The sequence below is a fragment of the Dicentrarchus labrax genome, unplaced genomic scaffold (assembly GCF_905237075.1).
Source record: "Dicentrarchus labrax unplaced genomic scaffold, dlabrax2021, whole genome shotgun sequence".
NCBI lineage: Eukaryota > Metazoa > Chordata > Actinopteri > Moronidae > Dicentrarchus > Dicentrarchus labrax.
This window is the reverse complement of record NW_026136721.1, coordinates 32,550,474-32,571,177: the sequence shown is the minus strand read 5'-3', so window position 1 is coordinate 32,571,177 and position 20,704 is coordinate 32,550,474. Positions and strand designations below refer to the sequence as shown.

The following is a 20,704-nucleotide window of genomic DNA, read 5'->3' as shown; positions in this document are numbered from 1 at the left end:
ATATCTAGTAGTCTAAACATTTCAAAATGTATTCTTTCAGGGGGAGATTCCACTCTCTGCCATCCTTTTCCTCATTTTTAGGGGCCTAATATGAGTTGTTTGATCCTGAGACCAAATTGCTAAAACTACTTTGATTTCAAAACTTTATTGAATTCATTAATTTATATTAATTTCTTCAAAGGATGGAAACTGCTTGCCACTAGATTTATACTATTATGACAACTTTTAAAAGATAAAAGACCGAGGACTAAGGTCACAGGATTTTCTTATTCATAAAGAAATATATGCAAATAATTTTAGGGCACAAACATGCCCTTAAATGCTAGCAAATAACCCCTTTCATCTCTAATTGCAGGTGCTTCGGCTTTAAACCTGTTTCACCATGCTGGCACCTTGGCACCCTCAAACACTTTGCATAATTGGAGTACTGTCTCCTCTGATCTTAAGCTCTGATAAAAAACAATATGTCTGTCGTGGAGATATTCATGTTTAGTCACATCTGGCCTGCTGCCCCAAGGGGTTCGGTTTAGCATTACTACTAGTCACTCTCTTTGTGGTTATTAGCATTGTGTGCACTGGGGCTTACACTTTGCGGGTAGGTGGGCGGAGACGCCTGAGGGCTCGTGGTTTTTGCTGGCTGTCCTGGTCCGTCTGGTAGAAAAACATCCTGAGAGCCTCGTCCATTAACAGCCATGTTGGCAGACCCAGCAACCTCTGGGAAGAGAGGAAGAATGAGGCAAGAGATATGGGTTTGGATAACAAGAGATGACGGAAAGGATAGAGTAAATAATGATCGAAAGAAAGATTTTTGAGGTGGAAGATGGGGAATACAGATGGAGGAGGGACTGAAAAAAAGAGGGAAATCGGGGTCAATGGTTAAGGATGTCCGCGGAGACAAGAGGGGTGTAAAGAGAGTGGGAGTTTGATGGAAGAGGAGAAGGAGAAGTAGGGTGGTGGGATTCGAGCGAGAAGGGTGGAAGGAGTGGATGAAAGAGAGGAGATGAAGCGAGGAAGATTACAAGTGCAAGGCGAGCGAAGGCGAGAGAGTGTGGCAAAGTGAGAACCACGTAGGTTGCGGGAAAAAAAGAGTAAAGCAGAAAAGAGAAGTGAGTGAGTGGGAGAAAGAGAACCTGATCGTGTTTTTAGCGATGGAGCAACACTGAAACATGTCAAAAGTCCCACAACTACAGTCAGTCAGACGTGATGTGGGCACAGGGCAGAGCAAAGAGAAGAGAGCAGCAACGCCTACATGTTGAGCTCCATCTGCAAACTACTGCTGAAATATCCGAGTCAGTGCTTATCCACCTACAGCATCGTTCAGCCCACTAAGTTGTAGGCTTCTGCACTGCTTGCTGCAGAAGATACCAAGCATGCCAACAACTCAACAACTAATAAAGGACTACACTGTGCATAAAATTAAATGTGATTACCTTCATGTACGTGTTGAGTTCAGGGATTCTGCTCTCTGCAATCTCCTGCTTGTTGCCAAGGAAGACTTTTCCTAGAAGAGAAACATGAAAACGGTGCAGACGTGAAATCATCAGGGGTCAGATTTATAATCAAGACCTACATCAATTCGCACACATAGTGTAAATGGTACTTATGGAAGAAGAACATGCACAATGTGCATAGCTCACACATACTGTACTTCAGACCAGATGTTGGTGGCAGTAACGAGCAAAGAAGTTTAACAATGCACCGACAAAGGCAGAGAAGAAGAAATATACAAGCAAACGTGGACGTGTAAAAATAGTCAGTGCACACTTGATGGCCTCTCTGGGACCATTAAGAGGTATAAATGTTTGAAATAAGATTTATCTCAAGCATTTAAATTTAGTGCAACATGATGCACTATACACTTGACACACTTGAATCATTTGCCTGATGTTTTGTGTATTTTTGGCAGCAGTTTGAGGAAACAAAAATGTACTTATACTGTATTTTTGAACTTCAACTTAAGCTATTCTCAATCATGATTGATAGGCATATAGCGACACACTCAAGTCACTATTCCATACAGTTCACAATATGATTTTTTCGCAGTTCTTTATAAATTATATTTCCTTTTCTTTGTAAAAGTGAAACCGATGTATTTGCATCTTGATACAGTTGCTGACACGAGTGATGTAGGAAGTTAAATCTTCAAACGTTTGTATCGCAATTTGACTGTCTTGTGATATAGTGTTACATTCCTAATAATTATTAGTGTGATATTTGACGATGATGACTGAGTTACAGCAGCTTGAATAAATAGTATATCAGCATGTTATGACCATGTTAGGCCTTGTTAGAGGACCTCACCAGTGTGAATAAATTAAATTGCACTTTATTTTTGCCATTATTTTCATTGAGAGCTTGTTGGAGCAGTTGAAGGTAATATTTTGCAAACAGATTAAGGGCATGTCTACCTCTATTTTGCACCTGCACAGATATTTCTGCATCTGGTCCCAAGACTCAGTTCTTTCTTTTTTTTTTATATGCAATTGAAATATGTGTAGCTTTTGCCATATTTTAAATTGAAACCACATTTATTTTGTCAAACCTAGACCCAAACTAGACAAAGGCTTCTCCAGAAAACACGTCCCTCTTGAGAGTGTGACATATTACACTTTAGCCCTCATATCACACCAGTCCAGCCAAAAATTATGAGGCGCAGACTTCTAATGCTCTAAATCAGGACCCTCAACAATTCATCCAAGGCCATCTAACACTGCTGTTAAATCAAATTTAGCACAGTCTTAATGACCCTCAGCCACAATATTCAGCCCTCTTTCCTCTCTCAATTTCTCTCGTCTCGTCCCCTCTTGAGCACGATAACTCACTCAATCACTCGCAGGCACATTCACTCATTTACTCCCTTGCTGATGAATCATTTACTCATCCACTCACCTCTCACCATCCGCTGGGGCCTCGCTGAATAAGATGTTCTGACCTTGAATCTATTGTAGAATACTTTCTATTGCTTTTTTCTATTAAAATATCCATGTTGCATTTAGCCCAAAGGCTACACCTGTGATAAAACAAGATAATAAGAGAAGGGATTTGACTACAAGATAACAGCTCTCCGGTATATTTTGAAAATTTTAAATGAAAAAGGATTCTGTTTTTTTTAAAGAAGCAAAGGCAGAGAGACGGAACCACAACAATTTTTTCATTGATTCATTTTCATTAATAGTTTCAAAGTGACCAAACAAACCTATATCCTTTTCCATTCTTTTTGTTTCTCCAACCCGTCACCCATCCTCCCCTCTGTCTCCCTCCTCTCTCCCTCCTGTCTTTCTTATTCCCTTTTCATCCTGATGAGATCTGGCACTGCAATTAAACCCATCAGATCTAATATTATCCAGCAGACTCCTCAGTGGCAGATGCTAAATCAGAGTTTGTGGAAAAAGTAGAACTTTCTCAAATTTGAAAGTGACTATGAGAGATACTGCCTTAAAGTCTATAAAGAAATTATGTCAGAAATGTCTCAATAAAGGCTTTGGTGATTGGGTATGTCTTTAAATTATTTATGCTGTCACAGAACAAAATCCAATCATCTATAGTGGGTTACTTTGAATACACTATTAAAGAAAGTCACAGAATACACAATTTCAGATGACTATATCAACATTTTTATCAACTTCTCTTATCTGGTATATCAGTTTTAAGTAAATACCTTGGTACACCATGACATAACTGCTAAATATACAGAGTTTAAATATTTTAATGACATTATAGATATAGTATGATGAGTACAAACTACTTACAATCTTAAAAAATCTTTTAAATTTGACCTTGAAATGCATTTCTACAACTGTTGGCACACACACACTCTATGTGGCAAACCCCACTCAGGTTGAAGCAAAAACCAAGAATAAGAATCATTTGTACCTTTACCCCCTGTTTGGCACACAGTAAACATCAAGGGATGGAAGAGGGACTTTAAGGGAGACCAGAGAGGAGCAGAGAAAACAGTAAAGAGATCAGAGAACAGTGAAAGCCTTGTATTAATGGTTTGGTGATAGGATTCAGATGTGGCAGAGCTCCAGCCATAAGACAACACCACAGGTGCAAAGATGAAACAGATTAAGTTACTTCTAGAATATACACAAGTATTAAGTATTACATCAGTAATATTGTTAATTTTCTCTTAACTTGGCATTAATGAAACCCACCATATAGACTACAGTCATGCTGTAATGCTGGAGTTTATACAGTGCATGTATAAAATATTGCCTTTGTTGCGAGATGTAGCCTAAACAACAGAAACACTGCTGTTTTTTGACTTTGTTCATTACATTGATTTACGACCAAATACTTACTTACTTGGTCTTTTAAAATAGAAGCGTATCTGTTCCGTCAGACAGAAGACTGATGTACACTGCAGAAACGCCTCCTATGTAAACACACCATTAGTCTTTTTGCTATATGACTTGAGAATTCACAGGCGTCTGCTGACTTCTTTGAAATTAAAACCTTCAATCAAAAATGAAAATAATAGTACTTGATTGTCCAAGAGATAACACGTCATGTTTAAAGTCATGTTTAGGGAGTAAACTGTGTGTGTGACTGTTGTAATGTAAATGCATTTATACTTTGGAGTATCTCAAGAATCTTTCATTTTGTTTTTCGGCATCGGTAATATAACTCTTTGGGGAGTAGATGAGATCTAGATTCTACTGCACCAATGCTGTATATAACACGTGTAGTAATGTGACACTGGACATTAAACCAAATATAATGTTTCATTTGTTCAGCACTGTTAACAAGTTGATAGCTAAACTAAAGCCATTTGAGTTCAAACAGAAATAAATCTGTATGTGACTGAAGTGTGATTACAGTGCAAAGTGTAACCTGATTCACCATCTCAAAGTAATTTATACACACACACACACACACACACACACACACACACACACACACACACACACACACACCTCACTCTGTCCTCATCTTTCCTAAATCGATGATCCGAGCCACCCATTCAAAGCCTTCTGGCTTTTATTGGTGCCGATGTTGGTTTCCAGCCTCCGATAATCAATACAGACACCGACGGCGGCTCCCAGATAGACTGACTTATGGGAAAACAATGAGCTGCTGAATAAAACCAGAGCCAACGGGCAGATGAGGACAAGAGGACAAACGCAGACATTATGCAGCGCAGTATTGAGGCCTGAATAGATGTTGTCAAGTGAAAATCTTGTAAATGATGTGAAGTGTTAATGACTTAAGTTTATCTTTAACTGGCACTCAGGTTGTGGCTCATTGTGGCACCAGCTGACTCTTTCTAATTTAAAGTTTCTGTTTGATTGTGGCCAGTCAAGTAACTTCCTCGCAGTACTAAATGTTCTTTAACGACAGTTCTCAGACATAGGCCAATGACTTTCCTTCTTTTGACTATTAACTTTGATTATTAAATGTCCACACATGCTGTTCTGGGTGTATTTTTTTCTCCCTCTTGCTCTCATTCTGATTTGTCCTTATTCAACTCCTTGTCAGCTTTATAGAACAATGCTGTTCTCAGGGGCTTTAGTAGTCAGCACTGCTGACAAATCGTTTTTTCTTAAGCAATAATAAGTAGTCAAAGCTGCACTTTTGTCAACAAACTTCCTTATCCTTAAATCTTTAGGCATCTCTGTAGCTCAATAGAGGCCATGACAGAAGGGTTATTAGAGAATGAGCATGAGTTCAATTTTAACAAAACAGTCACATTGGAGTTAGCCCCATGCTGCTCTGCAGTGTGTTGGACTCTGCTGTTAAAAACCTTGCAGCTTGTTTGTAAGATCGTTCATACTCAGAGTTCATAAAACTATGTCACTTCCATAGTGTCTTGTGAGCAGGACTGTAAAAACACGGAGAGCATGGAAGAAGTCATAAACTACTAAAAAAACGTTCTCAAACTACTTCCAATAATACATCCTGTGAAGCAGATGTATGCTGATGTTGTCCACACTTATTTGAGCCTATACTGACTGAAAGATACTGTATTACCAGCTGACTGTAGGTAAAGGAAAAAAGGATCTTTGCATCCGTTCGCTGGTTGATAGAAGCATGTGGTCCCATGAAGCTGACCTGCCAAGCTGATGGATACCTAATGCCCTGGGGTCCCATTGTCACCAGTCACATTCAGCTTCAGTTTCAGATATCTATTGTGCTCAGGCAAAGATGATGATGGTGGAGGAAAGGGACGGAAGTTTCCAGAGATCTCCATGGGAACACTAGGATGTGTAATCTTCTTCCAAAGTCAAACACCACCATCGTGGCTACTAACATATCTCATGACCTAGTGTTATGAACTAGCTTTATAGTTATGAACGCTAAGTAGGCTCTTGGGGAATGATACACCAGGCAATGGCAGCCAAGATAAGTTTTATCTGCAGGGTGGCTGGTGAATTCACAGATTCTGACTGCGGCTCAGGAGACAGAGAGCAGTAGAGCAAAGTGTCTTTCTTTGAAAAAAAGCTCTATATAAATGTTTTACCATTTACTTCATATTGAAAACTGCATGAGGTGTTTCAAGCAGCACCAACTAAGTGAGTTCCTTGCTGCCTCAGTTTAGAGGTGCTCCAGGCACGATTGACCAGGGAGAGCCAGGGCAAAAGTGTACACGATGGTGGGATCCCGCAGAAGTTGCTTGGTACAGCAGAAAAGGATGTTTGGGGTCTCTGCTCATTGCGTACCTGCCCAGGATAAGCAACTTGAAAGCAGATACAGTAGATGTATGAATGTCTCTCATCTCTCCCAAACCCTTACCCTTCAACATGGCTCTTACAGTTTGTCTCTGTATTTTCCCTGTGGCGTTTATCTGTCCCCCTATACCATCTGCTCTTTTCTGACTATTCTGAATGTCACTGTGGATTATACTTATTTATTACAGTCTTCTGATATAAGCTTTTAAACTGACCTTGTAAGATATACTCCTAGTGGCACTATGATGAGTTTTTGACATTTAGCCTGACAATATGACACTTTGCTACAGGCATATCTAAAAGAAGAGTTTTATTTCAAAATGCTTTAAATACCTTTTTGGGGGAGACATTACATTAGGTTCATTGAGTTCAATAGAAGGAAGTTTGTAAAGATGTTAACATTTTGACCTTCTGGGACTCATTAATATTGGAGATGTTCCAAAAAAGACCTTTTATGAAGTGAAACGGAAGTTTTTGTGCCTTGATACCATGACTGATTCACAATTAATTTCGGATCTCACCGATTTGAATCTTTAAATATTTGTATTGTATTTAACTATCTTGTGATATATCTTTACATTCCTACACAACACCAAAAGATCAATTAATTTAAACTTAAAAACTTTTGAACCAGAGCCTTCAGAATTTGAGTCAAGAAGTCTGTGATTTATTCAACATTAAGGGAAATATATATCAGATTCAGGACTCAGTTTTGTTAAATTCACAATATTAACGACCTTCTATCATGATCAGGACCAGACTGGTACCAGATATTCGCACTTATTATAGTATGCTTTACAAATAATTCTCATTCTACCAAATAAATGTTTGAGAGCAGATGTTACCCTTCAGACAGCAGATATCTCACTGGAGTACAACTAATGCTGTAACTCAGCAGTTTTCAGTGCTCAACTTCACATTATTATTCAGCCACATGTGCCGAAAATATGTTCACTACACCCTTGTGACTTGAACATAATTGGATTTACGGACAAGTAAGTTCAAATTAAACTGGCAGCTAAATTGTCATCAAACCTGTAAGAGCCAAAACAGTAATTATTCTTCGCTATTCTTTACCCTTGATTCCACCTACAACTAATGTGTTCTTAAATTCATCGAGCAAATCCAATAATGCCTCAAACCACTCAGATTAGGGACAAAACAGTTGGTATGCATGTTTGATTTATGATATCTGATGTGCAGAGTGAGCAGAGTGAGCAGATCCTCACTTTTAAAACCATGTTCAGATGGATTTCAGTTCTTCCAGCCACAGGGAGAAAATTCAGCCAGCTGTCAACATACACCCAGTCTGTTACTCTCCATATGCATGAAGTGGAGCAGAATAAGTGTGCATTTGAAGGTGAAGGTTAGAGAGTGACAAGGCAGAAATTATGCAGTAAAGTACAATGCTCCCTCTGTATTCTGTCAGCAGCAAGGCCCTGACACGGCAAAATCATTGTCATCACTGTGAAACTGGAACTTACAGAAGCGCTGCTGACAGCACTCTATTTCCACTAAACAAGAAAGAAATGAAACCCTTATTATTAGGGTTTTAATTATTAGTACGTTTTCATTGTAGTAAAGCACCTACAGTGACAGTTTGTTTGGCAGTGCAATCTGAAATAGAAACCATTACTAACTAGTTTGTCAGACTTTTGTCAGGTTTTCTTTGCTGCAGCCCTCAGCTGTCTCACTGAACTGAATCAGGAGCTGTGTTTTTTCCTGCAGTGCTGATGTCTGTATGAAAAGGCCTTCATGGCGCCTTTAGTATTGTTACTGTGGGGTAAAGAATGTGAGGATCGAGACACATACCGTTTTGAGCATGTTACTTGTTTTCTTACATCAGCTGCCCTCATGAAAACCTGAGGTTGTTCTCTCAACACAAAACTTTAAAGTTGGACAACGTAGTCCAGATAGTTTTTTCTGTCTCAGAAATCTATCTAGCAGGTTTTTTTTTTTGTTTAGCCAACTGAAGTAGGACAAAGTATGGCATGGTAGCCGAAGTAACAAAATTGGAAATGTAGAGATCGTGACTGTTTACATAGTTTGAGTCACAGATTTCCTCGTGTCTGTCAGACTTAAAAAGATAAAATCAGAATCAAAGGGCATAAGGAATTATCAGCTGAGCTGTGGGCTCCTGACAGACATGTATTTGAACAATGTGAAATCTGACACCATGTTGAATATTGTGACGCAATTTGTCTGCATGCCGCTGCAGTTATCAGTGCTGTGAACACACACACACTCACCTGGAAGAGTGGGCAGGACGCAGTTGTTGGGACCAGGTCTCTCTGGGTCTTCAGGAGAGTATCTGGACTCGAGGATCTGGTGGAGGTTGAAAAATTCTCTGTACCTCCTGTAGATGAAATACTTACTCCCTCCTTTAGTCTTCACCTCGATCACAAACATCTGCGGAGAGAAACAGAGGCGTGCAACTGATTTGTACTCTTGTCATTTTTTTATCTGCGCTCAGTTTAAAGTTTGTGGTAGTGTTTCAAACTTACAAAGTAGTCAATGAAGCCTTTCTTCTCCTCAATATCAGCAATGGTGGCGCTGATAGGGATGTTATGAGGCAGTTGATCAAAGTCACTGAGTAAAAGATAATCTGGTTATCATATTTTATTCACTTAAACCCCAATTACCAAGGTTAGCCCTGCAAGCTATTTCTGGAATTCATTATTCACTTATTTTCAATTCATCAGATCAGACTTTAAACATTCGTGTTTAGAATATTAAATGTTAAATAGATTTTTTAAAACAGAATTAAAGTCAGATAGCTCAAAAGATCCGCCTGTATGGTTCATCTGAGGCTACATGTTCTGCAGAGAGATCTATCTATGACAGCAGCAAAACGGCAATAACACATACAGGCAAATTAAATTACAGTAAACAACACATTTCTTAGACAAATTTTTTCCCCAAGAAGGAGCATAAACTGCAGAGCGACACATTTTGCACAAACACTGAGCCTCCGCAGAAAGGTCAGCCCCTGGTTTCATTACCCTTTATATTTCAGCTGCAAGGATCATAGAAAAAGTGAACTGAGAAGTAACCTAATAACTTCTCTTTGATCTTACATTGTGATATTATTACTAGTAAGGCAATACAATTCCGATGCGTTTACTACCAGTTGTTAAGTGCTATAAAACTATCGATTAAATCATTAATAGCTACAGTTACTGGTGATTTTCCGTCCAACACACTCACCTTTCCTCCCGTAAATGCTGCGGCAGCGACATGATGTTGCGCACAGTTCACTGATTGCAGACCGACGGAGAAACTTTAACTCTCTGTGAGGAGAAAGGCGCTTCTTACACAGGTCTTAGTTGGAAACACCGCAGGCTGCACTGACTGACTGCGCCTCAAAACTGTGTGCAGGCGTTACCGTGCGGAAACAGACGACAGGAAGCGAAAGTTCTCTAAAAAGATCAGGGGATGTGCGTTTATCTGCGGTTTGGCGCCTTATACAAGTTGCGGCAAGGGCAGGGAAAATCTCTTGAATGGGCTGCAGGTGGCAGACGGCAGGTATGATGTGTGTTTCTATCAGCTGCTGATCATCCAACGGTATACAGCTTGTTACAGGCTGATGTTGAAATAAGGTAGACTACTAGAAAGAGAGAAATAGGTAGGATTATGTTAAAGGGTCAGTTCATCCAAATCACTGAAAAAACTTTCTCTCACCATCTTTTTATGAAAAAGTTGTGGCAAAGACGGTTTTTTTGTGTGTGATGCTCAAAATACTGAAAATATTACATTTGAAAATTTTTAAAAGCAACTTCGGCTTGTGTGTCTTTGATATGAGTGATCTGACCCATTCAATTTCTGTTTATTATGGTGAGCACAACTTAAGCAACTATCATTTGGCACTATTTTGCACAATCAACTATCATACAGATGAGTATCATATTGGGACAGCTTGTAAGTGCCAGCAAAGGGAAAATTCAGTACAATACCCTTTGATTTTGGATTCAGGGCTTGGTTTTTAAAGGTTTACAGGTCTATGTTGTTTACATTGCTCTTGGTACATGTGGATTTGTGATTGCTTTCCACACAGGCTTTCTTGGCATCAGCTGCACGTGTCATGTGTGCCATATCTAAAGAGAGTGACAAACAGGGCAACTGGGAAAGAGCTAGTTTTGGAAACCATGTTCACCGGGATTAGCCATGGGTGTGTCCACAGAGTGTTTGCACAGGTGAGGAAGGGCCCACGTCTTCCTGCAGAAGCACACACCGCTGGGTATATGATTAGTTTTTGCAGCATATCAATACTTCTTCCCCTTCAGATTTAAAAGAAGCTGTTTTGGCAAATTAACTGACATATCCTCACATGTATCAAATCTCTATGTGTATCACTATGCAGTAAACACTATATCGGTGGTTGTTAATGTTTCCATTAAAATAATGGATATAAATAAGTTATTTTTAACCTTTTTTTGCATTTTCTCCCTTGTTTAAAGAGGGCACTGTACCTAAATCATACTGTAAATTAGTTTTTAAAAGCATATTTAAAAATAGAAACCTTTGGGTCACATCATGCCCTGGGACTCTCCAAACACTTCTCAAGAAGTGACCTTTCACTGATTATTTTTACACAGCTTCTGCCTTATTTGAGAGTTCACAGTCACCTCAAGAGCAGTCTCCTCCTTAGTCTGTGCACAGCGGCACCACGAGCACGTCTTTAACATCAATCCCAAATCGCTCCCACATTCAATTTGACTGATTAGTGTAAATACTGTGAACAAGCAAGATCGTTGTTGACTACTGGCAGCCTCTCCCAGCCTCCCACAAACAATAAAGCACAAGCTTACTCCAGTTTAAGCATTCTGTTTTGAACATGATATATCATCATAGTTAATGCACATTGGCTAATGACAAATGCTGTCAAATGATTGCACGTTTCCATCACGGTAAGCTGCAAATATACTGCAAATTTGCCTGCCTGTCGCTGGTACTCTCCCATGGCTGTATTCATTGTTTTGGAAGTCATTGACTATAGACTTAAAGAGACCTAGTAGAGGTAGTGCAGTTAAACTAAATGGCAAGTTTAGTGTAAAACTAAATACTTTAAATATAAAAGAGAGCTTCTTTGGTAGCTCTGCTTCCATGGACGAATGTGGAGCTAACCATCAATCAGCATCACTCTCTTCTCTCTGTGCTCTGGACAGACACTGCAGGACCTTGAAACTCATTGTACTCTTGTTTGGTGTAGTCAGATTTGGTTTATCAGAGCTTTTTGGCTGAAAACAGCTCCCTGCTGCGTCAATCAATCAGTCATCAATCAAAACAGTGAAGTCACAAGAAATGAAACCAAAACATAGAGCAACATGGAGAAATGTGATGATAATCTGTGGGTTCTTAAGTTAAGTGGCACCCATCACATGATACATATTCATTTGATACATATTACATACATACATGATACATATTCATATTCATTCCTTTTTCATATTAAAATATTGATAAGAGCAGCTTTAAATAAAACTGAAACCAAAATTAATTTTCAATTGTTTTTCTAAAGGTACATGCATGACTCCAGTGGTTTTTCTTGTCTCGCCAGTTTGTTGTTGTCTCGCCAGTCTGCGCCTCAGCTGTTCTTTGTTGCCTTCAGGTAATAATTTAAGGTGTCAAACTAACTTCATTAATTCATAATAAATGCATAGTAGAATAACTTAATACATAACATGATATTACATTTTTATAATAATATCATTTGCATGTATGAATGTGTTTACATTCCCAGCACGTCAGTTAAATAAAGCCTGCTATCAATTTTCTGACTGGGAAATATATTGGTGGGATAAACATTTTTATGTCCATTATGCTTTAAAATGTGTTATACACTATATATTTAACACATTTTTTGCAGATTGTGCTGACATTGTTGCTTTCTTTTCTCCCGTCTTATCTCACCTGAAGCAGAAAGTTCACATTCTCCAAATCACTTACATAGACACACACACCCTTACACAAACACTTCATGGCACAGTGTTGACCTCTCGCACTTCTCTTGTGCGAGAGGTCTCTCTCACTGATAACGGCTGGTGATTGGTGAAATTAAGCAGAGGGGAAATGACTGGAATAAAAAACAGGGGACACGGTTCTGGCATTAAATCTGAGGCGATTAAACCGTATAACACTAGATGTCAGCAAAGTTATTGCTGTGCTGGAGGTGTGTGTGTGTGTGTGTGTGTGTGTGTGTGTGTGTGTGTGTAGAGAGAGAGAGAGAGAGAGAGAGAGAGAGAGACAGTGAAAGAGAGAGAGAACCCTGATTTATTGTCTAATCTAACAGGTTACTGATTGTGGTTATAACTTCTAATCAATCTTGATCAACCTGATCTGTCTTTGTGGTATTGGGTCTACTTCAGACTCTCTGAACACTATCATACTGTATGTCAACATATTCACACACAATCGCTCAGCAAACTTCTTGCTCATAGTTGCATTTCCCAAATAAAGACAGGCAATCCACAGCCACATTGAGCTTCAGTACTGCACCGCAGCCTGAGTCACTTCATCACTGACTACATACACAGATTGACTGTGATGATAGGGATAGGGATTACAGCAGTTACAAGCTTCAGTAAATCAAACAAGGTGTGTTGAAGGCGTTTTTCCCTGCAATTCTTACCCGTCTGTGACTTATTGTTTGCATTGAGATAAAAGCATTTACGTATATGTTTTAGAGTTGTGAGTCGGTCAGGTTGAACTCAACTTATGAGTGTGCAAACAGAAAAACGTAATCAACTACAAGAAAGGAGACATGGAAAGACAATGTAGGAGTGTGTACGAGGAAAAAAACTGTGTGGGTGTGAATATTTTCTTGTGTTATACACTCTGAGTTCTCATTGTGTGTATAAGAAATAGACAAACAAAGAGTGCAATAGAGTGTGATGCTGCATAGAGGAGTGTGTGTGTATGAGTGTGTGTGTATGTGTGTGTGTGTGTGTGTGTGTGTGTGTGTGTGTGTGTGTGCAGCACATATTGACTCCATATCTATTTTCATGCAGCCTGAGATGGATCCTTTGAAACGCTGCTCGTATAACAGACCATTGCCAGCCATGAATTGCAGAAACATTTTTCAAGGGTGTATTTATCTTCAAGGTCAGGCCAGCTGCTAGAGTCTGTTGTGCTTGGTTGCGTGTGTGTATAAGAGAGAATTTGTGGATTGTGAATGTGTATACGTGTGAAAGAGGTTATGTGTGTGTGTTTAACAGAGTGTACTGTAGCTGTGCTTGTACATAGTGTATTGCATGCTAGCCTTGGAATATAACTTTGAAACAAAAGTACACAGTAAAAAGCCTGCGGATGAAATCTAATAAGCCGTTAAGTTGACAGGCAAACAGGTACCAAAACACACACATATACACACACGCAGAGAAACAGAAGAAGTGAGACTGACAGAAAGTCTCATCAAGCACACAGCTTGTGTTTACCATGTTGACAGCTGGTTACCGTAGAGACGTCATAGGGAAAGTAAAAACAGGAAGAGGTGAAGCTGAGCACGGGGCTAATCTAAATACTAAAACTTTATGTTGGAGAGTTACATCACTCTGTTTCTATAATACCGGGGCTACAACTGGAATGTTTTTATCCAAAATCTGATGTCCACTGAACAACTTTACTTTAACATGTCCTTTTTTAAAAGACAGAAATGCATACAAGCATGGTTGGCAAAGTTCTTAGACAAAAAAAGCTCTGCTAACCTAATACATTGTGTGTAAATTGAGAAGGACATTACATAAGATAATACATAGTGTCCTGTGCAGTTGTCTAACCAAACTAAGAGCTAAGGAACATTATCATTACCTGCAAGTAATAACTTGTGATAGTTTATATTATGATATGACATGATATATTTTAGATTTATTGAACAATGACTCCAGGGCATAACTGATTTGTCCCAGGGATGTAATGGGAAAGGGATATCATGCATAATGACCAGCAGGAGTTTGCTCTGATTTGGTGATTTGCAGATCAGAAAACATCTATGTCAAGAGGTTAAAACTGGGCTCCATTTGGTTTTAAATGTGTGTTACATATAATTGTTGGTTAACTACGAATTGAAATATAGTCATTGTAATGATGTTGATAACCCAGACACCAAATTTAAGGCCTGGATATCCTCTGACCTGCAAATTACCAACACAAAATGCTAACTGGACCTCTCCGTCCAATACAGTTACACATATGTTATACATATACATTTGAGATTTCATGACAAGAATATCTGCTGCCTTTGGAGTAGAGTTGGAAACAGTTGTTTTTAGAATCACAAGAATAGGGGTTTCTACGCGGAAATTATATTATTGTAAGTATTTATTTAGTGCGCAATCTAATTTTCGGAAAGTCAAACGCTCATGTGGTTGTAGCGCAAACATTTTCTATTGTAATGAAAAATCTGTTGCTGTGTGTTCATGTTTTATCATGGACTGCACTTATGTAGCGCCTTTCTTCCAGACACCCAAAGCGCTTTACACTACATGTCACACACATCCATACACTGATAGTAGACAGCCATGCAAGGTGCCAACAGCTCATCAGACATACCATTAGTTCACACATAGTAGGCTGTGTGTTGATAAATTGAAATAGAAGAAGAACCTCCAAAAATTGTTTTCCTCACAGCCTAAGGTGTTTATGACCAAACCCTACACAACTATTAGCACACCTATACAGGTATGTATCTCACACGCCCTTCTTTTAGCTTTGCTGTCCATGCCATGGTACGACAGTTGCATCTTTGTCATTCTTATTGGTGCAGTGAGTTTGGTGACCTCAGGTAATACCCTGCACAGCCCTGCCCAACTTTGACCTGAGCATACATTTATTTAATCAGATTAACTGAAAACTCTTTGTTTGCAGGGCCTTTAACAATTGTGTTTGTCTAAAATATATAAATATATTGTGTCTATAGCAACAGTGTGAGTAATAAGGAGCTGTACTTTGGCACTACACATAGTTTGGGTGCATTGTGTTATATGTTTTATGTTAAGTTTAAATTCATGAAGTTTTCATTTTCTCACAACAGAGAAAATGTTAGTCACCCACTGTCCCTAAACATAGAGCACACTAAACAATCAGCATGACTAACTGGAATCTACCAGGAAAACACAGAAGATTTGGTTTCTCATTACTTAACAGGTTGGCTGTGTGACAAGCCAAACTCCCAACAACTTGGTGTATTCCTTTTAAAACTCACCATCTCCCACACACGCCCACACACACCAGCCGTAACATTAGCACTAAATATACCACTATAACCAGCGCCTGCAGTGCAGTCATGCACATTTGGCATAGACTGGGGCTTCCTTCTCCCACTCTACTGTACAGAATGGCCTGAACTGAACTCATGAGGTTGTTAGGGGTGCTGTAGTTAAGTCTCCAACCCGAACGAGCACAAACTGAGAACTGCAAACTCCTTAAAGGGGAACTAGCCATTTCTTCGCTGGTTTTCACTTTTGTCGTTGCATGTTTTCTCAACGAGCTCCCCCTACAGCTCTGGGACGTATATTTCACAAAACTGTCGTAAAAAAACTCACTTGCAGCACCCTCCTCCCCCTTTCTACCGCTGCTGATGTGCATTTGTTGCCGGGCAATACAATACATTATACACAGTATCATAGAACATTGCGTTTATGTGGAATTGCCGTAAAGCAGTTCGTGTTTCTCACTCGTTCTCGCTTCTCACGAAACTTCCCATTTCCAACTTAACGGGACGGTAGTCCCAAAGTTGCAAGGTTGGTTTTCCGCCTGGGGACGCTAGGGGGAGCGGGGAAAGTCACCATTAACACCGGAACAGGCCATTTAACTATCCAAATGATTTCTAAACGGGTTTATTAAGTTGAAATAGTTGCCAAATTCCCCTTTAATGTCCAAAACTGAGACAATGTTTGAGCAAGTTACTGGAACATTTTTAATCAGTTGCTCATTACCTAGAGAAAAACATTCACATTACTAAACTAATTACTCAACTGCATTAAAAAATAGTTACACAACTTTTGTTACTCAATGTTTCGTTAAACACCTTTTAAGTTTCCACATCTATACTTTCATTCTGTTTTTACATTCCTAAGAACACACAACTGTTAATTAACATGAGTTGCATTTCTCCTCTTTTGGTAGAGATATGACTGCCTCCCAACACCTCCAGCCCCTGCACCAAACTGGGCCAGTCTGTCTACTGATCACACAGAGACCAAACAGATGCCAACATCCATCAAGACCAAGATGCTGTAACAAAATTAGTTATTAGTAATCATTTCTAAAAGTTTTCTGATTCTAGACCAAAAATCAACAGGTGACAGTCACTCCAAAATACAGACGTTTCATCGTTCCTTCAACAGTTTTGGTGTTGAAAACAACCAGCCTATACAATTATTAATCTAGTCTTGTATGCATGTGAGTTTATACTGAGAACGTATACCACATGATAAGGTACAAATTACAGGGTAAAAAAAGGGTTACACTGAAAAGCTGTGAACCTTGCTTCTTACAGTAGGTGACTGAGTCCTCACTGTACAAGCACACATCCAATATTCAAATGCAGCCTCCTATCAGTACAGTCATAGGTTTCCCCATGTTTATTTTTAGGGCTAATATGTGCTAATCTTTGAGTGAGTAGACAAGGGATACCCCAGTTATATCAGTACCCCCCTTACACACACACACACACACACACACACACACACACACACACACACACACACACACACACACAGAGCTGTGGATTGCCTCTACCCCTGCCATGACTTAATGCACCACCTGTTGCTGAATAGCAAGTTAGTAATTAAAAACCCATTTATATTCAGGTCTCTCTCTTTCTCTGTCTGTCACTGTCTTTCTCCCTTTCTTCAATTTGATCTGTAGAGCTCTGTGTTTCAAACATCTATTTATGCATCTACTGGATGTATGCATCTCTGCATATGTATTCATTTTTGAATGGTCTCTTTCTCCATTTAAGAGTAAACAGTTGTCACTTTTTTATGGTTGCTCACAACCATGAGCATAAAAACAATACACAGGTTTCTGATCCTCTCTCTTCCCTCTACCCACTTTGTTTATTCTGTTAATAAAATTGTTACTCCTTCATTATCCCCTTTAATTCCCCTTCCTGTCTCCAATTTTGTCCTTGACGCACTCTTGGCCTGCCTGAACTTATTTACTGCCCATCCATATGTATCTCTGCGTCTCCCTATCTTCCTCTCCTGACCCTTTCTCCCAACGACAAATCTTGTCAGTGTGTTATCCTCGTCACCTCTCCCCGCCCTCCTTCGTCCTTCTACAATGCTGGAAAGTGCTGATGAGGGGTAATTCAATAGAGAGGAAAGAGCTAAGAGAGTCTCAGGACAGGACACAGAGAGAACAGAGGGTCAGCACAGAACATGAAGAGACAGAGACAGACAGACATAACTAGATGACTAGACTAATGAACAAGTATTTTTATGAATAATGCAGCAACACAGTTCCAAGACTGTATGGTAGGGAGAGGGACATGGTCTCTAGATAGACAGATAGATAGATACTTTATTTATCCTGAGGGAAATTCAAGTATCCAGTAGCATACGAGACATACATACATTAAACATACATTAAACCTATATTAAAATATATATATATTTTTTAATAAAATTAACTTATAACACAGTAGCCACAGTAAAAAGTGCAATCTGAAATGCAGGTGATTTATTTTTATGTATGTGAGTGATGTACTTCCACTAATAGTTTGCTTTCATGTCCAGCCGCTCCCTGTGTAGATAACAACAGCTAAGGTAACGAAAACACAATCATTCTTCCATTCTTATTTTCAAGTGATTATACACCAAATCTTGAAAAAGGTGACTACAGGCCATTGGCTGATAGTGTTTAGATTTAAGGCTCCTACTGACACACAAGATTTGCAGGTGAGTGCAGTCCAGTTGAACACTGATGTCAAATTAGTCCTGGGGTGCATAAGATGGTTAAAAACTTTGGATTATCAGCCAATACTAACTGCTTTAAAAAATATCAACATTATAATGCAACAGTTCTCATAATAAGAAGTCTACTGCCTCATACTGGCTGCAGCCTTGTAACAGATCACGTGGCTCTCTCTTTCTTTCTATCTCTCATACACGCACCTACATAAATTAACTCCCCTCTTGGCCTTGACGGGTGTAAGGGACAAAACAAAAGATAAGCAAATGAGAGAAAGAGAGAGAAAAAAGAAGGCGATAGGAAGAGACAGTGAGTCACACAGGCTGTCACAGTCCTGACAGGATAGAGATTGATACGTGATAAAGGAAGAGGCATACGAAGATATGGATGCAGAGAAAGAGGAGCCAATTTGGTCTTTGATATGGCGAGAAGAAAGTGGAAGGGGAGGAGACGTGAACGAGAGATTAGGAAAGTGATGGACAGAGTTTGAGCAAACGGGACGAGAGGGAGAGATACTGAGGGAAAGTGAAGAGTAGAGGCTGTTTGAGGTACAAGTTCAAGTGCAGCACATCTGCAATTAAGAAATCAGACTCTTTTCAAATAAGGGTTGAAGATGTGTGTATTAGACTTTTGGTGTGTGGGATTTTTATCTATTACCGTATACAGAGTATACAGGGTGGTCTCTTTAAAGCCGCATCGGTTATTTTAACCACTTGGGGGCAGAAGTCCACAACAGACTATAAATTGTTTACACATCCAGCAACACAGAGTAAAATTCCTTTTAGCTATGTTTTGGTCTCCACCAACTCCTGAAGGAAACATCTGGCTCTTTAGCTGCTAAATGCTCCACTATGTTCACGAGCTAGTTGCTTACTTTGTCATTCTGCTGTTTCGTGCTGAGCAGGTATGGTAAGGTAGAGCTTTGTTGCTGAAATCAATGAGCTGAAAAACGCTAAAACAATTTGGATGGCTCAGAGAAATTTCAGAGTCGAGCGATAACTCTCACCACAACCATAACTCTCTTTGTACAAGCATTTAGCCTCTCATATACAGGCGGTTTTTATAGTATGTATATGACATTAGGGGTACAAGTGTAAATTATTATTATTATACACTTTATAATTGGAAAGAAAAAGCCCTGAAATAAAACTGCAACAACAGCACAGCATTGTCAGACTGCAATTTCAATGACAAAATAGTGGCAGTTGTAACAGTGAGAAGATAGAGGCTTCTGAACATGAAACCGATAAATCAAAGAAGATAAGAGAAAAAAAAGATAGATGTGTTCAGAAACAAAAGAGGAACAGGGTCTCACAGGGAGGAGATAAGGTCTGAGGGCAGTCAGATAAAGTGGTATTATTAATAGGCCAGCGTGTGATTCGTTAGTGCTGCGTAGAAAGTGATCGCACTCCAGGGCCAACGGTGTGTGTGTCATGTCTTGACAACCACCCCACCTTTCTCAAAATAGAGAGAATACTGAGAGGTGGGGATGTGGTGCGTGAGTGGGGGTATATGGTGTAAGTGTGTATGTGTTTGGAGGCAGCTATAAAAGTCTTATTGTCTCCTCCCTCCCCCAACTTGCTCATCTTACCTCCATCTCCAACCCTTCTCTCTACTCCATTCTCTCTCCATCACCTTCCCTCTTGCCCTCTTTCTCTCCTCTCAGGTAAACTCATCCACCCCTTCATTCAGGTAAGACAGAAAATAAATATTAAATGTTTTAGCACAGAATAGTTATTTGAAAAAAAAAAAACACAATAGAAATCAGATATCCTTCAGGTGCTTTGGTCATGAGTGACATGAGTGAATGAGCTCTAGGCTATTGTGAACAGAAAAATGAAACACAGTGATTGCTGGGGTTATCTGTGACAAGCAGATATGCTGCAGTTAAATTAAATAGCGTTGCTAGTTGTATGAATTATTAAGTCAGAGTGAAACACAATAATAAACTATTTTGTAGCTTTATAGCAGGATTGTGTTTTGAATCCATCAGAGGCATCATGAATGTTAATTCAGCCAGTTAATTAGGCCTGACCTGAATTTAATGCACTATGGTGAAATCCATAAAAATACAGATGCATATATCATTACATGTATATTAGTGAAAAAAGACATGATAT

The 20,704-nt window shown here is 39.3% G+C and overlaps 2 protein-coding genes across 6 annotated transcripts in view; one reads left to right on the top strand and one right to left on the bottom strand.

Moving 5' to 3' along the window:
* The window catches only part of ncf4 (neutrophil cytosolic factor 4), a 27,975-nt gene extending 17,923 nt beyond the window's left edge, over positions 1–10,052 (bottom strand). Inside the window, exons 1-5 of the mRNA XM_051384540.1 lie at positions 9,879–10,052; positions 9,176–9,260; positions 8,921–9,080; positions 1,431–1,501; positions 587–714 (exon numbers count right to left, since the gene is read on the bottom strand). Of these exons, the coding sequence (XP_051240500.1) occupies positions 587–714; positions 1,431–1,501; positions 8,921–9,080; positions 9,176–9,260; positions 9,879–9,910 (476 nt within the window). The 5' untranslated portion in view covers positions 9,911–10,052. The remainder of the gene's footprint in view (positions 1–586; positions 715–1,430; positions 1,502–8,920; positions 9,081–9,175; positions 9,261–9,878) is intronic.
* The window catches only part of pvalb7 (parvalbumin 7), a 36,060-nt gene that overhangs the window by 9,941 nt on the left and 5,415 nt on the right, over positions 1–20,704 (top strand). Inside the window, exon 2 of one of the 5 annotated variants that reach the window (XM_051384547.1) lies at positions 20,251–20,276. The exons of 1 other annotated variant lie outside the window; for it this stretch is intronic. Coding sequence is in view for 1 of the 4 variants with exons in the window: in XM_051384544.1 (XP_051240504.1) it covers positions 20,112–20,250 (139 nt within the window). In the remaining 3 variants the exon portion in view is untranslated. Of the gene's footprint in view, positions 1–20,111; positions 20,277–20,704 lie in introns of those variants that run through there. 3 more of the 5 variants (XM_051384544.1, XM_051384545.1, XM_051384548.1) reach the window with 3 other exon arrangements.